The 16,036-nt window shown below is 51.5% G+C and overlaps 2 protein-coding genes across 3 annotated transcripts in view; both read right to left on the bottom strand.

Annotated features, from left to right (window-relative positions):
* LOC131823457 (mucin-16-like) overlaps positions 1–11,280 on the bottom strand; it is a 95,893-nt gene extending 84,613 nt beyond the window's left edge. For both annotated transcript variants that reach the window (XM_059159857.1, XM_059159856.1), the window contains exon 1: positions 1–11,280. In XM_059159857.1, coding sequence (XP_059015840.1) covers positions 1–11,158 — 11,158 coding nt within the window. In that variant the 5' untranslated portion in view covers positions 11,159–11,280.
* LOC131823081 (mucin-2-like) overlaps positions 11,217–16,036 on the bottom strand; it is an 18,284-nt gene continuing 13,464 nt past the window's right edge. Inside the window, exons 4-6 of the mRNA XM_059159065.1 lie at positions 13,549–13,659; positions 11,277–11,514; positions 11,217–11,220 (exon numbers count right to left, since the gene is read on the bottom strand). Of these exons, the coding sequence (XP_059015048.1) occupies positions 11,217–11,220; positions 11,277–11,514; positions 13,549–13,659 (353 nt within the window). The remainder of the gene's footprint in view (positions 11,221–11,276; positions 11,515–13,548; positions 13,660–16,036) is intronic.

Genomic DNA, 16,036 nt, shown 5'->3' on the forward strand with positions numbered 1-16,036 from the left:
CTTTGGGGGTAATGAAGCTGATTGTCCCAGTTTCAACAACTAGGGCAGAGGTAGAAAACCTGGTGTTGATTCCTGGGGGGATGTCTGGTAACATTGTGGACTGAGAAGGTCCAGGGATGGATGTCCTGCTGGAGGAGATGACGCTGGTCCTGGAGGCCTCCATGGTAGTGTCAGTGACCACTATAGAAGGGACAGTCATTTTCCCCGAGGCCATGATGGTGTGCCAGGAGGTGCTGGTATCCCGTGGTTGTGGGCCAAAGAAAGACGTTGACTGTGTCCTAAACTCTGTGGTTTCAGAAAGGTGAGACATTGGAGTGGAAAACAAGGTGTCCCCACTGAGACGAGAGGTGACAACTGCAGTGGTGCTTTTCGGTGTTTCTGAGCCCGATGGGATAGAAGACTGGGACTCCTGGGCATGCATGACTGCCCCCATGTTTGTTACTGTTGTGTTCCCAGAAAGGTAGAGTCCCTCTGTAGCAGCAGACACTTCTGAGATTACCTGGGTGTTCCCTGAGGTCCTGCTCAACCCTGAAGTTGGACTTGTCACAGGTCCCAAACCAGTGCTCAATGTGCCAGGGGTCCCCAGAGACCCAGCTGTGCCTGGTGAGGTGGCAGGGAAGGGTGGAGAAAGGTACCTGGCTTGTGATGTGGGGGAGAGTAGAGAAGATGACGTCATGGCACTCGGGGGTTCCAGGGGGGATGAAGATGTGGTGTCCTGGTCAGAGGCAGGGCTTGTCCTTGATACAACCTCAGAACCCGTGTCCACGTCAATGGTCACTACTGAGCTTGTAGAAACCTGAGTGCCTGTTGCGTGACTTTCGGCCCAGGAGGCCGTGGTTGATGCATCCGTGTTACTTGTGTCCTGTGATGTAGCCCCAGGGACAACTGCTTTGGGGACTAAGGCTATAGCCGTGGACTCAGTCAAGATGGAGGAGGTAGAAAGCCTGGTGTTGATACCTGTGGAGAAGTCTGGAGACATCGTGGACTGAGAAGGGCTAGGGATGGATGTCCAGCTGGAGGAGTAGACATGGGTCCTAGAGTCATCTGCATTAGTACCAGTGGGCATTGGAGAAGGGACACTCATTGTCTCTGAGTCCACGGTGGTGTGATGGGATGTGCTGGTTTCCCGTGGTTCCGGGCCAGGGGATGACGTTGACCGTGACTCAGACTCTGTGATTTCAGAAAGGCCAGCCTCTGGTGTGGAAAATGAGGTGTCCCCAATGAGTGAAGAGGGGACTACTGAAGTGGGGCCTTTGGGTGTCTCTGATCCAACTGGGGCAGATGACTGGGACTCCTGTGTAGACGTGATGGTCCCCAAGCTGGTCACTGCTGTGTTCCCGGAAAGGTGGAGTACCTCAGTAGTGGGAGATGCTTCTGAAGACACCCGGCTGTCACATGAGGTGCTGCTCACACCAGAGGATGGACTTGTACCAAGTCCCAAGCTTGTGATCAACACACCACTGGTCCCCAGCCTGGCAGGCGTGCGTGGTGAAGTGGCAGGGACAGGTGGAGTAACATACTTGGCTTGTGATATGGGGGAATGTAGAGAAGGTGACGTTGTGGAAAGTGAGGGCACAAGGGGGAATGGAGATGTGGTGTCCTGGTCAGAGGCAGGGCTTGTCCGGGACACAACCTCAGAACCGGTGTCCATGCCAATGGTCACTTCTGAGCTTACAGAAACCTGAGTCCCTGCTGAGTGACTTTCGGCCCAGGAGGCCGTGGTTGATGCATCCGTGTTACTTGTGTCCTGTGATGTAGTCCCAGGGACGACTGTTTTGGGGACCATGACTATAGCTGTGGACTCAGTGAAGATGGAGGAGGTAGAGAGCCTGGTGTTGATTCCTGTGGACATGTCTGGAGATATCGTGGACTGAGCAGGGCCAGTGATGGATGTCCTGCTGGAGGAGATGACGTGGGTCGTAGAGTCCTCTGCAATAGTACCAGTGGACACTGGAGAAGGGACACGCATTGTCTCCGAGTCCACGGTTGTTTGCTGGGATGTGCTGGTTTCCCGTGGATCCAGGCCAGGGGATGACGTTGACCGTGTCTCAGACTCTGTGGTTTCAGAAAGGCCAGCCTCCGATGTGGAAAGTGAGGTGTCCCCACTGAGCCAAGAGGTGACTTCTGCAGTGGGGCCTTTGGGTGTCTCTGATCCTGCTGGGGCAGAGACCCAAAACTCCTGTGTAGACGTGATGGTCCCCAAGCTGGTCACTGCTGTGTTCCCGGAAAGGTGGAGTACCTCTGTAGCGGGAGACGATTCTGAAGACACCCAGCTGTCACCTGAGGTGATGCTCACACCTGAAGGTGGACTTGTCGCAGTGCTCAAAGTTGTGATCAATGTGCCAGTGGTCTCCATTGTGCTAGGCGTGCCTGGTGAAGCGGCAGGGACAGGTGGAGTAATGTCCCTGGCTTGTGATGTGGGGGAATGTAGAGAAGGCAACGTCGTGGCATGTGAGGGCACCAGGGGGGATGGAGATGTGGTGTCTTGGTCAGAGGCAGGGCTTGTCCGTGACACAACCTGAGAACCCGTAACCATGCCAATGGTCACTTCTAAGCTTGCAGAAACCTGAGTCCCTCCTGAGTGACTTTCAGCCCAGGAGGCCGTGGTTGATGCATCCATGTTACCTGTGTCCTGTGATGTAGTCCCAGGGACGACTGTTTTGGTGACCAAGTCTCGGGCTGTGGACTCTGTAAAGGTGGAGGAGGTAGAGAGCCTGGTGTTGATTCCTGTGGAGATGTCTGGTGACATCGTGGACTGAGCAGTGCCAGGGATGGATGTCCTGCTGGAGGAGATGACGTGGGTCCTAGAGTCCCCCGCAGTAGTATCAGTTGACGCCAATGAAGAAACACTCATTCTCTCCGAGTCTAGGGTGGTGTGCTGGAACATGCTGGTTTCCCGTGGTTCCAGGCCAGGGGATGACATTGACTGTGTCTCAGACTCTGTGGTTTCAGAAAGGCCAGCCCCAGGTGTGGAAAAGGAGGGGTCACCAGTGAGCAAAGAGGGGACAACAGCAGTGGTGCCTTTGGGTGTTTCTGATCCCGCTGGGGCAGAGGACCAGGACTCCTGTGTAGACGTGATGGCCCCCAAGTTGGTCACTGCTGTGTTCCTGGAAGGGTGGAGTACCTCTGTAGCGGGAGACGATTCTGAAGACACCCAGCTGTCACCTGAGGTGATGCTCACACCTGAAAGTGGACTTGTCGCAGTGCTCAAAGTCATGTTCAATGTGCCAGTGGTCTCCATTGTGCTAGGCGTGCCTGGTGAAGTGGCAGGGACAGGGGGAGTAATGTCCCTGGCTTGTGATGTGGGGGAATGTAGAGAAGGCGACGTCGTGGCACGTGAGAGCCCCAGGGGGGATGGATATGTGGTGTCTTGGTCAGAGGCAGGGCTTGTCCGTGACACAACCTGAGAACCCATAACCATGCCAATGGTCACTTCTGAGCTAGCAGAAACCTGAGTCCCTTCTGAGTGACTTTCAGCCCAGGAGGCCGTGGTTGATGCATCCACGATACCTGTGCCTGGTGAAGTGGCAGGGACAGGGGGAGTAATGTCCCTGGCTTGTGATGTGGGGGAATGTAGAGAAGGCGACGTCGTGGCATGTGAGGGCACCAGGGGGGATGGAGATGTGACGTCGTGGTCAGATGCAGGGCTTGAGCGTGACACAACCTCAGAACCCATGTCCATTCCAAAGGTCACTACTGAGCTTGCAGAAACCTGAGTGCTTGCTGAGTGACTTTTGGCCCAGGAGGCCATGGTTGATGCATCCGTGTTACTTGTGTCCTGTGATGTAGTCCCGGGGATAACTGTTTTGGGGAACATGGCTATACTTGTGGACTTGGTCAAGATGGAGGAGGTAGAGAGCCTCGTGTTAATTCCTATGGAGATGTCTGGTGACATCGTGGACTGAGCAGGGCCAGCGATGGATGTCCTGCTGGAGGAGATGATGTGGGTCGTAGAGTCCTCTGCAGTAGTACCAGTGGACACTGGAGAAGGGACATTCATTGTCTCCGAGTCCATGGTGGATTGCCAGGATGTGCTGGTTTCCCATGGTTCCAGGCCAGGGGATGACATTGACCGTGTCTCAGACTCTGTGGTTTGAGAAAGGCCAGCCTCCGGTGTGGAAAATGAGGCATCCCCAGTGAGTGAAGAGGAGACTACTGCAGTGGTGCCTTTGGGTGTCTCTGATCCCACTGGGGCAGAGGACTGGGACTCCTTTGTTGACGTTTTTGTCCCCAAGCTGGTCACTGCTGTATTCCCGGAAAGGTGGAGTCCCTCTGTAGAGGGAGATGCTTCTGAAGACACCCGGCTGTCACCTGAGGTGCTGCTCACACCTGAAGGTGGACTTGTCACAGTGCTCAAAGTCATGTTCAATGTGCCAGTGGTCTCCATTGTGCTAGGCGTGCCTGGTGAAGTGGCAGGGACAGGTGGAGTAGGGTCCCTGGCTTGTGATGTGGGGGAATGTAGAGAAGGCGAGGTCATGGCATGTGAGGGCACCAGGGGAGATGGAGATGTGTTGTCCTGGTCAGAGGCAGGGCTTGTCTGTGACACAATCTCAGAACCCGTGTCCACGCCAATGGTCACTTCTGAGCTTGCAGAAACCTGAGTGCCTGCTGAGTGACTTTCGGCCCAGGAGGCTGTGGTTGATGCATCCGTGTTACTTGTGTCCTGTGATGTAGTCCCAGGGACAACTGTTTTGGGGACCATGGCTCGGGCTGTGGACTCTGTCAAGGTGAAGGAGGTAGAGAGCCTGGTGTTGATTCCTGTGGCCATGTCTGGTAACATCGTGGACTGATAAGGTCCAGGGATGGATGTGCTGCTGGAGGAGATGACGTGGGTCCTAGAGCCCCCCACAGTAGTATCAGTGGACGCCGATGAAGGGACACTCATTGTCTCCGAGTCCAGGGTGGTGTGCTGGAACATGCTGGTTTCCCGTGGTTCCAGGCCAGGGGATGACATTGACTGTGTCTCAGACTCTGTGGTTTCAGAAAGGCCAGCCCCAGGTGTGGAAAAGGAGGGGTCACCAGTGAGCAAAGAGGGGACAACTGCAGTGGTGCCTTTGGGTGTCTCAGATCCCGCTGGGGCAGAGGACCAGGACTCCTGTGTAGACGTGATGGTCTCCAAGCTGGTCACTGCTGTGTTCCTGGAAAGGTGGAATCTCTCTGTAGCGGGAGACGCTTCTGAAGACACCCGGCTGTCACCTGAGGTGCTGCTCACACCTGAGGGTGGACTTGTCCCAAGTCCCAAGCTTGTGCTCAATGGGCTGCTGGTCCCCAGCCCGGCAGGCTTGCTTGGTGAAGTGGCAGGGACAGCTGGAGTAATGTCCCTGGCTTGTGATGTGGGGGAATGTAGAGAAGGTGACGTTGTGGCAGGTGAGGGCACCAGGGGGGATGGAGATGCGTTGTCCTGGCCAGAGGTAGGGCCAGTCAGGGACACAACCTCAGAACTTGTGTCCAAGCCAATGGTCACTACTGACCTTGCAGAAACCTGAGTGCCTGCTGAGTGACTTTCGGCCCAGGAGGCCATGGTTGATGCATCCGTGTTACTTGTGTCCTGTGATGTAGTCTCAGGGATAACTGTTTTGGGGACCACGGCTCGGGCTGTGGACTCTGTCAAGGTGGAGGAGGTAGAGAGCATGGTGTTGATTCCTGTGGAGATGTCTAGAGACATCGTGGACTGAGCAGGGCCAGCGATGGATGTGCTGCTGGAGGAGATGATGTGGGTCGTAGAGTCCTCTGCAGTAGTACCAGTGGACACTGGAGAAGGGACACTCATTGTCTCCGAGTCCACAGTGGTTTGCCGGGATGTGCTGGTTTCCCATGGTTCCAGGCCAGGGGATGACATTGACCGTGTCTCAGACTCTGTGGTTTGAGAAAGGCCAGCCTCCGGTGTGGAAAATGAGGCATCCCCAGTGAGTGAAGAGGAGACTACTGCAGTGGTGCCTTTGGGTGTCTCTGATCCCACTGGGGCAGAGGACTGGGACTCCTTTGTTGACGTTTTTGTCCCCAAGCTGGTCACTGCTGTATTCCCGGAAAGGTGGAGTCCCTCTGTAGAGGGAGATGCTTCTGAAGACACCCGGCTGTCACCTGAGGTGCTGCTCACACCTGAAGGTGGACTTGTCACAGTGCTCAAAGTCATGTTCAATGTGCCAGTGGTCTCCATTGTGCTAGGCGTGCCTGGTGAAGTGGCAGGGACAGGTGGAGTAGGGTCCCTGGCTTGTGATGTGGGGGAATGTAGAGAAGGCGAGGTCATGGCATGTGAGGGCACCAGGGGAGATGGAGATGTGTTGTCCTGGTCAGAGGCAGGGTTTGTCTGTGACACAATCTCAGAACCCGTGTCCACGCCAATGGTCACTTCTGAGCTTGCAGAAACCTGAGTGCCTGCTGAGTGACTTTCGGCCCAGGAGGCTGTGGTTGATGCATCCGTGTTACTTGTGTCCTGTGATGTAGTCCCAGGGACAACTGTTTTGGGGACCATGGCTCGGGCTGTGGACTCTGTCAAGGTGAAGGAGGTAGAGAGCCTGGTGTTGATTCCTGTGGCCATGTCTGGTGACATCGTGGACTGATAAGGTCCAGGGATGGATGTGCTGCTGGAGGAGATGACGTGGGTCCTAGAGCCCCCCGCAGTAGTATCAGTGGACGCCGATGAAGGGACACTCATTGTCTCCGAGTCCAGGGTGGTGTGCTGGGACGTGCTGGTTTCCCGTGGTTCCAGGCCAGGGGATGACATTGACTGTGTCTCAGACTCTGTGGCTTGAGGAAGGCCAGCCTCCGGTGTTGAAAATGAGGCGTCCCCACTGAGTGAAGAGGGGACAACTGCAGTGGTGCCTTTGGGTGTCTCAGATCCCGCTGGGGCAAAGGACCGGGACTCCTGTGTAGACGTGATGGTCTCCAAGCTGGTCACTGCTGTGTTCCTGGAAAGGTGGAATCTCTCTGTAGCGGGAGACGCTTCTGAAGACACCCGGCTGTCACCTGAGGTGCTGCTCACACCTGAGGGTGGACTTGTCCCAAGTCCCAAGCTTGTGCTCAATGGGCTGCTGGTCCCTAGCCCGGCAGGCTTGCTTGGTGAAGTGGCAGGGACAGCTGGAGTAATGTCCCTGACTTGTGATGTGGGGGAATGTAGAGAAGGTGACGTTGTGGCAGGTGAGGGCACCAGGGGGGATGGAGATGCGTTGTCCTGGCCAGAGGTAGGGCCAGTCAGGGACACAACCTCAGAACTTGTGTCCAAGCCAATGGTCACTACTGACCTTGCAGAAACCTGAGTGCTTGCTGAGTGACTTTCGGCCCAGGAGGCCATGGTTGATGCATCCGTGTTACTTGTGTCCTGTGATGTAGTCTCAGGGATAACTGTTTTGGGGACCACGGCTCGGGCTGTGGACTCTGTCAAGGTGGAGGAGGTAGAGAGCATGGTGTTGATTCCTGTGTATATGTCTGGTGACATTGTGGACTGAGCAGGGCCAGGCATGGATGTCCTGCTGGAGGAGATGTCGTGCATCCTAGAGTCCCCTGCAGTAGTATCAGTGTACGTCGGTGAAGGGACTCTCATTGTCTTTGAGTCCACAGTGGTGTGCTGGGATGTGCTGGTTTCCCATGGTTCCAGGCCAGGGGATGACATTGACTGTGTCTCAGTCTCTGTGGTTTGAGAAAGGCCAGCCTCTGGTGTGGAAAATGAGGCATCCCCAGTGAGTGAAGAGGGGACTACTGCAGTGGTGCCTTTGGGTGTCAGTGATCCTGCTGGTGCAGAGGACCGGGACTCTTGTGTAGACGTGATGGTCTCCAAGCTGGTCACTGCTGTATTCCCGGAAAGGTGGAGTCCCTCTGTAGTGGGAGACGCTTCTGAGGACCCCCGCCTGTCACCTGAGATGCTGCTCACACCTGAAGTTGGAGTTGTTATAGTTCCCACAATTGTTTTCAATGTACTTGTCTTCCATAGCATGCTAGGCATGCCTGATAAAATGGCAGGGTTGGTTGGCGAAAGGTCTCTGGCTTTTGATGTGGGGGAAACCTGGAAAGGTGACATCATTGTAGGTGTGGGCATTACGGGAGAAGATCTGTTGTCTTCGTTAGAGAAAGGGCTTGTCCATGAGACATCATCATAACCTCTGTCCTCACTAATGGTCCCACGTGGGTGGTTAAATCCGTGAGTCCATGCCGAGTGACTGTTAGCCCACGAGGCGGTGGCTGATGCATCTGTGGTGCTTGTGTGCTGTGATGTATCCCCTGGGAAAGGTGTTTTGGTGGCCATGGCCGTAGCTGTGGACTCAGTCACAATGGAGGAGGTAGAGAGGTTGTTGTTGATTTTTATGTCTGGTGACATTGTAGAGTGATCAATGCCAAGGATGGATGTCCTGTTGGAGGAGATGACGTTGGTCTGGGGGGCCTCTCTGGTAGTATTTGTGACTACTACCGAAGGGACAGTGATTGTCTCTGAGTCCACGATGGTGTGCTGTGATGTGCTGGATTCCCATGGTTCCAGGCCAGGGGATGACATTGACTGTGTCTCAGACTCTGTGGTTTCAGGAAGGCCAGACATTGGTGTGGAAAATGAGGCATCCACTCTGGGCGAAGAGTTGACTACTGTAGTGGTACCTTTTGGTGTCTCTGATCCCACTGGGGCAGAGGACTGGGACTCCTGTGCAGTCGTGATGTTCCCCACATTGGTCACTGCTGTGTTCCCAGAAAGGTGGAGTCCCTCTGTAGCAGTGGACACTTCTGAAATTATCTGGGTGTCACCTGAGATGCTGTTCAAACCTGAATGTGGACTTGTCACAGGTCCCAAGCTTGTGTTCAATGTGCTGGTGGTCCCCAGTGTGGCAGGTGATGTGGCAGGAACAGGTGGAGAAAGGTCCCTGGCTTGTGATGTGAGGGAAATTAGAGAAGGTGACATCGTGGCATGCAAGGCCACCAGTGGGGAAGGAGATGTGATATCATGGTCAGAGGAAAGGCTTGTCTGTGACACATCCTCAGAACTTGTGTCCATGCTAATGGTCACAGGTGAGTGTGTAAAACCCTGAGTCCCAGCCGAATGAGTCTTAGCCCGGGAGGCTCTTGATGCACCCGTGGTACTTGTGCCCTGTGATGTAACTCCAGGGATTAGCATTTCGGTTTCCCTGGTTATAGCTTTTGTGGTAGGAAACTGGTGAGAACTGTGTTCTGCTTCTTTGCTGATGAGATCTATCCTCCCTGATAAAGTGACTCTGGAAGGACTTACCATCTCAGTAGGTGTGAACCCACTTTTAATTTCTGCTGTCAAGACTGGCAGCTGTGAGGTAGTTGGGCTGACCTTGTTCTCCCCAGGTAATTCTTGTGTTGTGCCCCCTTGAGGAAGTGAGGTAGTGGCTGTGGATGATGACACAGATTTCCCAGTAGCCCAGTCCAGAGTGGGCTGAAAATCCGATGGAGAAATAGGAGGGGGGATTTTGGGGTCAGTTTTTGTATTTGGATGGTCATTGGTCCCACTTGTGCTTACATAATGAGGATATGAGGAGCTCATCTTCTTGATCCCAGAAGTGGTTGAGATGGGCATAGATGGCGTTGTATCTGAAGGACGCCCTGTTCTCATATTTGTGGACTTTGTGTCTTCAGCTGAAGCATGAGGAGATGGAATAGCTAGGCTGGTTCCAAGGACGGTCCCAAGGCCATGGGAAGTAGATAAAGAGCCTGATTCAGTGCTAGATGCTAAGGATAACGTGCCCATTACAGAAGTTGTTTCAGCGGAACCTGTGGCTTCCAACATTGAAGTTGTGTCTGTTACGGCCCAGGAGCTTGGTATTGGGACAGAAGCAGGTGTAGGTGACCAGCTGGAAGGACGCTCTTGGGTAGACATGCTGGTCTCTGTGACCAGGGTGCTCACTCTCCTCTCTGGGTTGGACATGGTAGTCAGGACTGAGTTGTTTCCCATGGTGGTGATGGTGGTGGCGACATCTGGAGTAGGGGCTACAGTGACACCCGTGATGTTTGCTTCTGCAGGAGATGAGGTTTGTGATCGTTGTCCAGTTGTAGAGGCAGCATCACCAGCCACTACACTTGTGATGGCCACCAGCGCCTTAGACCTCATTGAAGGAAATGTGATAGACGGGGAAGAGCTCAGTATTTGTCCCGAGCCATAGGTGAGGCCAGTAGTGGCTTGGCTTTTAAAGGTCACCGATGGTGATGTGGTTCGTTGTCTGGTGGTTAGATGCCATGTGTCTGTGGCCTCTGGAGATGCACCATGAATCGGATCACTCCCAGTTGTCTTCTCTGACCATGTGACAGCAGATGAATAAACCTCACCCACAGACATACTTGCCTGTTGTTCAGCTATTGCAATGGCCACTGCCGAGGAAGCCAGTGTCGTCCCTGTAGAACTGGCTCTGGGCAAACCAGTGACATGGAAGTAGGCTGCTGTGTCTGTGACAGTCCATGGAGAGGTCCCTGGTGCTTGGGTGCTGTCTGAGGTCCTGGACTTCCTCTCTGGGCTAGGCATTACAGTTGAAACTGACCTTGTTCCCCCAGGGCTGGAGGTGATGACCTTCACAGTGAGGGCCCCACCCTTGCTTGTTAGTTCTGTAGGAGGTGATGTCACAGAAAGGGCCGCAGGTGGAGGTGAGGTTTCAGGGGTCTCCAATCCTGTGATGGACTCAGACTTGGGCCCTATGAAAGGGGAGGTAGCCAATGCAGAGGAGCGAGCTTTCTCTCTTGCCACGCTGATGAGGCCGATAGTGGCTGAGCCTTCTGACCTATCAGAAAGGGGGGTGGTAATAGCTATGTCTGGGTCTGCAGAGGAGGCACTCAGTGTTGGGTCCCACCTAGCTGCCTGCTCTGACCATGGGCTAGTGGATGAATGAGCCTCCCCCCCAGATCCACCGGTCTGTGCTTCAGCCGTCACTGCCTTCTTACTGAAGGCAATGGAAGGAGTGACCATGGTGCTGATGCTTGTCATGGTTTCAAGTTCAGATTTCTTTGTCACTGAGCTCGTGGCTACTTTGGGGGTTACAAATAAACTTGTTGCAGAGTGCTGAAGGCCAGTGGAAGTTCTGCTGGAAGGGAAATTCGTGCCCACTGTGGTCCCCTCCGTGGAGCCAAGCCATGTGGATAAGTCCATTTCAGTTGTTTTAGAAGTCAGGACTGAGCTCACTTGCTGGACAGTCCCTGTGGAAGTTGACTCTGGGTGGGGGAAAGACATTGTTCCTCTTGACTGGCTTGTCCCTTCTGGTGTCTCAGAGTATGTAGTGGCCCGAGCTTCAGCTGGATATGGGGAGTATGAGGTATTATTTGTAACTACCGCTGTTTCTGTAGATGACTCTGCTGGCACCACAGTTTGTGTGGGCAAGTGAAGGAGTCTGGTGCTGCCACTTCCTGTGGTCAGGGATTGAAGGGTGGCAGGTCCCACAACAGCGTCTGTGGAGGCAATCTCTTTTGTAGTCTCCCTAAAGGAAGTTCCCACAGTGGTTCTGGTCTTGTGGCTGCTGCTGGGCTCCCTGGAGCTTGGGTTTATGATATCCTCAGATGTTCCTGGGCTTCTGGTGGACAGGCCTGTGACTGAAACAACTCTTTAGTTAGGAAGTTTACAAGGAAGTAAAAAAGCGGTTCTTCTTTTGATTCTCGTTCCTTTCTCCTTACAAATCTGCACATATTCTGCTCCTCTGGATGGCAGGAATCTTATTGTCCATCCTTGTGTCTAATGTTGGTATATGATTTTGGTCTACTGGCTTGCAGAGCTCCCTCTGGCATCCTATGTTTCTATATCCTCCATGCGGACCTATATACCATATCTCTTGTCTTAATGGAGGGTAAATATTCTACCCGGGAATGGGGGAAAACTATTCCACCTTTTGCTCTGCTTTTCCTCCTTGGTCCAGCCTTCAATCATTCTATTTCATGCTAATATCTGCCTTTATCCCCCAGACTTCAAAATTGTGATTCTAATTAAAAGCTCTGTGGCTTGGTTTTAACAGGTTATGGGAAGAGGTAGATCAAGGCACATTAATTCCTATGTATTTGCATATTCTTTCACCTCTCATCAGGAAAAGGCAGAACATTTTTATCTTCTACCATAGACGGTAAAATTATTGTCCATGTCAAATTGACATTGAAAGTCATTGAATGTCAAATGACATTGAATGTCAAATGATGCTTTCAGGCATCAGGATAGCTGTATTCATCCTCTTAAGCACCTTAAATGAACACCTGCGGGCCATGTACTGAATATTTTAACAGTGGATAGTATTAGAATCATCTTATAACTATGAATTGTCCCACAGAGTAAACTAATGGCATCTCAAGTGGGTCTTTCCCTGTCCATGGCATTCCCTGACTTTAATGATGGTGTCTGAATTAGGAAGGCCCTTCACAACTGCTCAACTCATTTGTAGAGACACTGTATCTCTTCCTAAGGTTGAAGAGATTGGCTCTTCAACATACAAATTACTAAGGAGAAGCAATTCATTATCAGAAATCAATAAATCTAAAGGCACCTGGGTGGCTCAGGTGGTTAAGCATCCAACTCTTGATTTCTGCTCAGGTCACAATCTCATGGTCCTGGCATGGAGCCCCACATCAGGCTCTGTGCTCAGTGGGGAGCCTGCTTGAGGATCCTCTCCCTCTCTCTCTCTCTCTGCCCTTCCCCCTACACCCTCTGTCTCTAAAACAAAAACAAAAACTATTTTAAAAAAGAAAGAAATCAATAAGCGCTTCAAAAAAAATATTGGTTGATGGAGAGGAGGTGGGTAGGGAGATGAGGTTAAGTGGATGATGGGCATTGAGGAGGGCATATAACTTTTGTATCAACATGGATGGGACTGGAGGAGATGATGCTGAGTGAGATAAGTCAAGCAGAGAGAGTCAATTATCATATGGTTTCACTTACTTGTGGAGCATAAGGAATAACATGGAGGACACTGGGAGGAGAGGAGAAGGGAGTTGGGGGAAAATCAGAGGGGGAGATGAATGATGAGAGACTGTGGACTTTGAGAAACAAACTGAGGGTCTTGGAGGGGAGGGAGTAGAGGGATGGGTGAGCCTGGTGGAGGGTATGAAGGAGGGCATGGATTGCATGGAGCCCTGGATGTGGTGCATAAACAATGAATCTTGGAACACTGAAAAAGTAAAATAAAATAAAAATTTTAAAAAATGGGCGCCTGGGTGGCTCAGTGGGTTGAGCCGCTGCCTTCGGCTCAGGTCATGATCCCAGGGTCCTGGGATCGAGTCCCGCATCGGGCTCTCTGCTCAGCGGGGAGCCTGCTTCCTCCTCTCTCTCTCTGCCTGCCTCTCTGCCTACTTGTCATCTCTCTCTGTCAAATAAATAAATAAAATCTTTAAAAAAAATAATGAGCACTGGGTGTCATAGTCAATGGATGAATCACTGAACTCTACATCTGAAACTGATGAAACACTATATATCAATTAATTGAATTTAAATTAAGTAAGTCAAAATTAAAAAAATATATTATCAATAGCCTCTGGATACCACAGCAGAAAGTTCTGATTATGTACCAGTGCACAGGATTCAGGCAATCAATTATTTTACTCCAGAGACCAGTGGTAAGCTTAATACACAAAGATGATCATACATACCCAGTCTGATGATCTTCACCAGAGATGTAGGGTCACCCAGTGACCACGTGGTGGCTCCATTTGTTCCCTCACTCAGCTCCCCAGTGGGGGTTGTCACAGAGTCCTGAGTCCCTGAAGGATAAGAGGATTGAGGTATCAGCCTAGCATTCCCTCAAATGTCTATACACAAGAAATGCTTTTCCTGTCTTCTTCCACAACAGTGCTCAGGGACCAGAAGGAATCTGGAAAGCCAGTGCCTGGGGAAGCTGTGGTTTTCTGGAATTGAATGTTTATGGTTGATGTGGATAGGGTCAGTCCTGAGGCAGGTGGAGGAGAATTAGGGGTTCTGGATCTCTCTGTTTTGGAGGAAACAGAAGAAACTGAGGTTGAACTTAGGGCAGGCACCAGGGAAGACAGATTTGGTCTGTTCTCCAAAAGAAGGTCTTGCATATGAAGGATCCTCTAATTCTCTGTAGAAGTGGTCATCTCAGAGAGTGAAAAAACCCAAGTCTCAGCAGAGGGGACCCTTCCCAGGAGGTTGCAGTTGTGGTATTCAGAGTAAGAGAGCTGTTTGCTTTAGTCCTAGATAGACTTGTTGGTGTGTTGAAGGTCATATGTAAAGAATCTGCCATGGGAGGGGAGATAGAATGATTGATGTTGCTTCTGCCAGGGAATGTCAGTATTACCCACTGACAGAGTAAATCTGGGCTAGGGACCCTGTCACAGGAAGTGAACTCAGCCCCAGTGATTTCAGTAGTAGCATCATGGAGCATTTGGGAGAAGACCATGCTGAGTCTGTGCCCATGCAGGAATCCTGAGAAGTACTCATCTCCCTCCATCTAAAAGATTGTGAGGAACCAGATTCTGCCCCAGTCCTCACAGACTTAGGAAGAATGGAGGCTGAAATGTAAAGGCTGGTGGCCTCCACAGTGAAGGCTGTAACCATTGGTGGTGTGACCCTGTGGGATTCTGAGTGGGTAGGAGCAGAAGAACATGGTCATCCCCAGAAGTGGCCACCACCACATGTGTGAAAGGATGAAATCCCTCTGTGTCTGTGGTGGTCTCAGAAGCAGCTGCTATCTCCACTGAGGTACTGATCCAAGCTGAAGAACTGTTCCCAGCTTCTGCGCTCTCAGGTGAGTGAGTGACCCAACAATTGGCCAAGAGCCCCTACCCCATTGTCTCAGTGGTCACTGGTACCTCATTACTGAAAACAGGTGACATTTTCATCTCTAGGAAAGGAACCTTCAAGCTCTGTCCCTTGGAGCTTGTCCTCAGGGTCCAATTTCCTTCAGGAGCCACTGCTACTGGGAACTTGTACCCTGACATTTTAAATGTCACCGTGAGAGTTGAGGGACAACTCTGCTTGCCCTCCATGTTGGTAAGAACTGATGTTCCTGTGATGGCTATTCCTGTGTTCCTGGCCATTCCAAGAATGCTTGACCCCATCTGTCCTGGACCCTGGAGAGAAGGCCTATATTGAGATGGACAGGCTGGTTTCAGGCTCCAGAATGAGTTCCTGGGAACTTATGTCTCTGAGCAGTTGACCTGGACATAGGTGCTAATGATGGCTATTCATTAGTGGTCAAGATCAAGGTAGATGCAGGGTCAGGCAGAGAATTGAGAAAGGGATCCTTTACATAAGGCGGTGTGCTTGGCTTCTCAGAAGTAACGGAAATGTATGGTGTTGTCAGTCTCATCTACTCCTGAAGTCTCAGCACACACGGTGGTCGTCTGCTGGCCATCAGAAGCTGTGATGTGATACAGTGTAGTCATTCCCTCAGCCCTCCATTGCTAAAAAGTGTCATGTGTTAGAAGGTGTTGGTGATTGTGATGAGGTTTCCCATGATTATTAGATTTCTTATGATTATTAATCCCTTTTGAGTTTGTCCTAAGAAAACATTTAACAAGTCCCGTTTCTGACCACGTGGGGCAGAATCTGTCCCTCCTTTCCTACAGATACTGCTCCTTTCCCATATCTAGTCTTATTTACCCCACCCGTGGTCCCTGTTCCCTCATCTAAAACCCTTGACCACTGAATATTACTTCTAAAGAATTAGGCCATAAATCCGTATCCATTATTTCCCATTTTGGGAAGTCCTGTATGGCCTTTCAAGAGAAGCTAAGTGCAGGGAAAATTAGATTATAAAATAGGTCAGTGTCCAAACCTCTGTCATTTCTTCCTGACAAGAGAGAACCATTTCCTTTTCAGATGAACCTCTGGGACACAGAGCTGACTTGCTCATGGCATCACATCTTCCAAGATGGTGGCTTTTTCCCATGGAAGGATCATTCCAGGAGCTGTCAGCCATCCCTGATCAATTCTTATCATGATAGTTTTGGACTTCTTTCAGTAAAAGCCATACACTACTGAACACGTCCTGAACACAGAATGATCTCTTATGTTCCTAGAGATAATTAAGATCCATATGGAAGAAGTATGGCCAAAAGACCTACATTCTTAGGAGAAGTCCAGGTGGTACCTCTCAGACTAGTTCTAGCAAAAGAC

This window comes from Mustela lutreola, chromosome 2 (assembly GCF_030435805.1).
Source record: "Mustela lutreola isolate mMusLut2 chromosome 2, mMusLut2.pri, whole genome shotgun sequence".
In the NCBI taxonomy this organism is placed as follows: domain Eukaryota; kingdom Metazoa; phylum Chordata; class Mammalia; order Carnivora; family Mustelidae; genus Mustela; species Mustela lutreola.